This window comes from Limulus polyphemus, unplaced genomic scaffold (assembly GCF_000517525.1).
Source record: "Limulus polyphemus unplaced genomic scaffold, Limulus_polyphemus-2.1.2 Scaffold2213, whole genome shotgun sequence".
NCBI classification, from domain to species: Eukaryota; Metazoa; Arthropoda; class Merostomata; order Xiphosura; family Limulidae; genus Limulus; species Limulus polyphemus.
The window spans coordinates 125,864-131,799 of record NW_013667823.1 but is presented as its reverse complement, the minus strand read 5'-3'; the positions used below and the strand labels follow the sequence as shown (position 1 = coordinate 131,799).

The window sequence follows — 5,936 nt, the reverse complement described above, 5'->3', positions numbered from 1 at the left end:
ACCTCCACCAGGTCTGGCTCAGCCCACCTTATCTTAGTTTCAAGTTGTGTTTTTTAGATGGTAAAAGGATACAAACCACAAAACCTCACCTCCACCAGGTCTGGCTCAGCCCACCTTATCTTAGTTTCAAGTTGTGTTTTTTAGATGGTAAAAGGATACAAACCACAAAACCTCACCTCCACCAGGTCTGGCTCAGCCCACCTTATCTTAGTTTCAAGTTATGTTTTTTGGGTGAAAGACATTTTAATTGAATTGTTAAAACCTAACCCCATAAGTAATACTCTAACTTACTCATTCCCGCTAGTTGAGCTTGGATGTTCTCATTATTTATGACACCATTCTCTCCAAAATCTATAAGTGATTTGTCGTCAGCAACATTTTCCTAAAGAAAATGAAATACATATCAAAGTATGATAACAGTACATGCGTATCAAACTAAAGTTAATCTGTTTTACAATATTTGGTCCTTGCCTTTTGTTTTCAGTCTAGTGCATATTGTATTCACATTTTTAGAAAATGTTCTAAGTGTTTAGATGAAGTCCTATTAACAACATGGTCTAACAACTGTTTTGAGTGTTCATATGAACAACATGGTCTAACAATTGTTTGAGTGTTCATATGAACAACATGGTCTAACAACTGTTTTGAGTGTTCATATGAAGTCCTATTAACAGCATGGTCTAACATCTGTTTTGAGTGTTCATATGAAGTCCTATTAACAACATGGTCTAACAATTGTTTTGAGTGTTCATATGAAGTCCTATTAACAACATGATCTAACAATTGTTTTGAGTGTTAATATGAAGTCCTATTAACAACATGGTCTAACAATTGTTTTGAGTGTTCATATGAAGTCCTATTAACAACATGGTCTAACAATTGTTTTGAGTGTTCATATTAAGTCCTATTAACAACCATGTTGTTAATAGGACTTCATATGAACACTCAAAACAATTGTTAGACCATGAGTTGTTAGATTGTTAATAGGACTTCATATGAACACTCAAAACCATCGTCTAACAACTGTTTTGAGTGTTCATATGAAGTCCTATTAACAACATGGTCTAACAATTGTTTTGAGTGTTCATATGAAGTCCTATTAACAGCATGGTCTAACAATTGTTTTGAGTGTTCATATGAAGTCCTATTAACAACATGGTCTAACAATTGTTTTGAGTGTTCATATGAAGTCCTATTAACAACATCGTCTAACAACTGTTTTGAGTGTTCATATGAAGTCCTATTAACAACATGGTCTAACAATTGTTTTGAGTGTTCATATGAAGTCCTATTAACAACATGGTCTAACAACTGTTTTGAGTGTTCATATGAAGTCTTATTAACAGCATGGTCCAACAATTGTTTTGAGTGTTCATATGAAGTCCTATTAACAACATGGTCTAACAACTGTTTTGAGTGTTCATATGAAGTCCTATTAACAGCATGGTCTAACAATTGTTTTGAGTGTTCATATGAAGTCCTATTAACAACATGGTCTAACAACGGTTTTGAGTGTTCATATGAAGTCCTATTAACAACATGGTCCAACAATTGATTTGAGTGTTAATATGAAGTCCTATTAACAGCATCATCTAACAATCGTTTTGAGTGTTCATATGAAGTCCTATTAACAACATGGTCTAACAATTGTTTTGAGTGTTCATATGAAGTCCTATTAACAACATGGTCTAACAATTGTTTTGAGTGTTAATATGAAGTCCTATTATACATTGGTCTAATAATTGTTCCTGGTTTACATAAATATTAAGAGATTAGTATTTGTCTTCCATACAAAGTCTCTGAACAAACACTATGTAACATACAAATGTCTGCTGCAGTATACCAGAATACACAGTACTAATAACATGTTTGAACGTAATAATCAAGAAACAGATACCGAACAACGACAACGTTAAAGACAATATTCACAGAAGGGTTATGGTCTCTTGAATTAATTAAAATTTTAAATGAGATGCCATACCGAGGAGTTCTTTTACTACAACTTCAAAGAAATAAGAAGCCACCCAGCTTATATATCGTGCGATTGAAATGATACGCATGATTTTGATAATGTTAGAGATAGAAATTACAAAGCTTTCCGAAACTGAAACAATCTTATCAAAATTAAGAGAACAATTAAATTACTTTATAAATCAAACATAAAAAAAAAAAGGGAAAATGTACAAACTGTCTATGATATTAAAAATAATGATTTATCAAAATCAGAAGTTTTCTTTTTGTCACTTTTTTTTCCTTTACTCCACAAACCTGTTTCGGCTGGGTCTGTACAGGCTGATTTTGACCAACTGTTACTTTTTTCTTTTCAAAACGTTCGTACCGAAGAAATAAATTGTTCAGCTCGTCATTAGTTCTCAGAAGTTCACCTGTAGACACAATGCAGCAAATAATTAACAATAATAAATCATTTCTGTAAACCACTTTACTTTTGAGTACCGATTGACGTGAATTTTTAAAAAAAAATAAAACTTAAAACCATCTGTTTCCTCCATTAATATATCATAAAGACCAATATTTTATGCTCTGGTTTTATGATACTTTTAAACAAAAAGAACTAAATGAGTTTTTTTTTACAACTTACTCAAAAATGGCTACACAATTACACTAAAACGAATCAAATGTGATAGAACAAGGGAAGACGACCCTTCGGTAAACTTCTTACTTGTAACTTCTTCATTAGCCACTCGATCTATCAGCTCCACAACACGACTCTGCATAGCCCGACAAGTCCGCTGTAGTTCCTGTTAGTACAAGAGAAAATGCAGTCATAATATTTTTCTTACTGTAAAATAGGGTGTAGTTGTCATCAACAGGACTGAAAAATGAAACTTTATAAACTGGCTGACTACTGATTAAATATATTATTTTATTTCTTAGACAGCCATAAAAAATATGATTCATAACTTCATTCACCTGTAAAAGTTCCCAGTCACTAGTATGGCCCTTCCCTGGGGTCATTTCCGTCAACATTTCACCAAATACTTTCATGTTTCCTTCGACCACATCCAACTCACTCCGAAGCTTGGCCAGCTGTTCAGAGGATAAACTTACAGAACTTAAACTCTGGATTGGATTCACCTGTAAATGGACACAGAAAAGAATGATTTATAAGATTTTATATCAAAATTTTACAAGTCTTAAATTTATGGATTAAAAGTAGCTTTTATTTATAAACTAACTCTTTAACTTTTTCCATTGTAAAATATAGTTTTGGGTTACCCAGTTAGGCCTAATATTGATAATGTCTTCAAGATTGTGTAACAAATTTCATATCAAAATTTTACAAGTCTTAAACTTATGGATTAAAAGTAGCTTTTATTTATAAACAAACTCTAACTTTTTCCATTGTAAAATATGGTTTTGGGTTACCCAGTTAGGCCTAATACTGATAAGATCTTCAAGATTGTGTAACAAATTTTATATCAAAATTTTACAAGTCTTAAACTTATGGATTAAAAGTAGCTTTTATTTATAAACTAACTCTTAACTTTTTCCATTGTAAAATATGGTTTTGGGTTACCCAGTTAGGCCTAATATTGATAAGGTCTTCAAGGTTGTGTAACAAAAGATATTAGCTTATGTTTGTCCAACCACTTGAACACTGTAGCTTTGAGCTACATCGATTGTTATAGGTTCTATATGGCAGTGAGACACTGAATAGTTTCTTATCAACTTATCCTGCCTTCTGTCTGGTTTGAGAGACAACATTTCCGACACTGTGTCGAATTCTTTGTCGGTTCCTTCCCACCAACTTTACTCTCAAGGCCTTTCTTCTGTCGTGTTTAATAAGTGAACAAGAGAAATCAATAAAGCACAAACATAAAGTCTTATACATACAGAGGTTGTATATATATATATTATATTAACATCATTTTGGAGCCTCACCAAGTACTTACAGTCCACATCACCATGACCAGTCATGCTCTGTACGTGGAAACCATTTTATGAAAATAAAAAGCAGTAAAGATACACATTATTGTAAAATATTACCACAACAAAATTAATTTATTTGGCTAAAAGAAGTGTACCAAGGAGTAAATTTGAAAATTTATTACACTCTTAACAATATGTATCATATAATACTGTTTAGAAATGAACAACTAATCATAAAAAAATCATGACACTAAGAAACACAAGTTATCAACTTTAGCATTCAAAGCTAAACAGACTCTGTGAGGAGAGGGTTAGTTTTGAAGGGATGGCCATATGCACTGAATGATCACGTGTTGTAAAATAGAGAGAGATTTAAGCTGTGAAGGTACCTGATGAGCTTCTGGTTGTTGAGGACGGTGATCCGTGGGATGTGGTGGTCCTTCCGCCTCACTGTGAGGTTCAGATTGATGAAATGGAATACTCTATTAAATAACAACAGTCAAGAAAAACTATGTGAAAACTCTTCGAGTCTAAAGTTTTCAACACGACAAACATTACCATCTGGGGGTAAAAGATCAATTCCACAATTTAAAAAACTGAATAATCTATGATACTTCTAAACATTCTACCAGAACATAAAAAAGGAAAATTAAGAAATGTCGCAGAAAAAAATATCTTACCCTAGTCATAAAAGCCTAAATTATAATTGTAAACTGGGGAGAGAAAGATTTTAAAAGGGATTCCATGATGGTACACATTTAAGTAAGAGAGACAACTGTTATTTGTATCACTGGTATTATAATAAATGTGATATTTTTTAGGAATTTAAAAAGTAACTTTATTAATAAACCAATATCTCTGATAATTTACTCTAGGCCTAACGGTGACCAGTATACGTATTAATAAGATTTAATGTACACTAGTTAGTATAATTACTACTGTTGCGACAGGGGAAGTCACGTGACGCTGGTAACACCTGACGAGTGTCTAGAAGATTCGCGAAGACGCTAGCATTTGATTTGCTAGACATGCACTCTTATAGTATATAAGACTGTTGAGAAGTGACGGCATGGAGATAGATAGATAGCAGACAGAGAGATTGAAGATATAGACGGACAATTGAGTCAAGCACGGTAGTAAGTAAAGTGTGTGAATTATAGCGTGTGTTTAAGTTAAAGTGACTGTGGAAATTAAGTATATTGCAAAGTTGAATTCAGAAAGAATAAACTAATTTTATTTAAGAAAAGGCTTGTATCGCTGAAGTTTCTCGGAAAGAATTTCTACGAAAAATTTTCAAACAAGCAGATACGTAACACTACTAATAAAACATGCAACACAACTAATAAAAATATAAAAGATAAAATATGTGAAGACATAGCAGTAAGTTGAAGAAAAACAAACTTGTATAAATAAAACATTTGAGTTAGTTATTAATAACAAAGCTACACAATGAGCTATCTGTACTCTGCCCACCACAGGTATCAAAACCTGAATTTTAGCAATATAAGCTCCCAGACTTACTGCTGAGTCACAAGAGAACCAGCTGATTGTGATAAAATTTAAAGGTTAATATTGTTCCAACATTCAACAAAGTCTTAACACAAACAATAATTGTAAAGGTACTAATTACATAAACAACTTCCACGACACAACTTAAAAACTGAAGCCAATTCTTACTGTAATACTTAACTTAAACATACATCCTTTTTCGTTGTACAGTTCTCTCTCATAATAAAAATATTCTTCATGCATAACACTTATGTACATCTACAAACTATGCAATGAACTAAAATATGAAACTCTTACTTTGTTTTGTACTTCTCACATGTGTCGCTTAATGAGCAGTGTATGATGATAATAACAAACAATACTTCTAGTTTTAAATTTAGAATTTATTTAGTTACTTTAAAATGTTTGTTTGTTTTATACGACTCTACCTAACCTAGCAATTTGTTTCAAACTTAACCCTAGTATTACCAACAGGACTCTACCAAACTTAACAATTTGTTTCAAACTTAACCCTAGTATTACCAACAGGGTTCATG

At 32.3% G+C, this 5,936-nt stretch overlaps 1 protein-coding gene across 1 annotated transcript in view; it reads right to left on the bottom strand.

Moving 5' to 3' along the window:
* The window catches only part of LOC106466287 (TOM1-like protein 2), a 20,806-nt gene that overhangs the window by 5,241 nt on the left and 9,629 nt on the right, over positions 1-5,936 (bottom strand). Inside the window, exons 6-10 of the mRNA XM_013926554.1 lie at positions 4,281-4,373; positions 2,932-3,096; positions 2,681-2,759; positions 2,269-2,384; positions 292-382 (exon numbers count right to left, since the gene is read on the bottom strand). Coding sequence (XP_013782008.1) covers positions 292-382; positions 2,269-2,384; positions 2,681-2,759; positions 2,932-3,096; positions 4,281-4,373 — 544 coding nt within the window. The remainder of the gene's footprint in view (positions 1-291; positions 383-2,268; positions 2,385-2,680; positions 2,760-2,931; positions 3,097-4,280; positions 4,374-5,936) is intronic.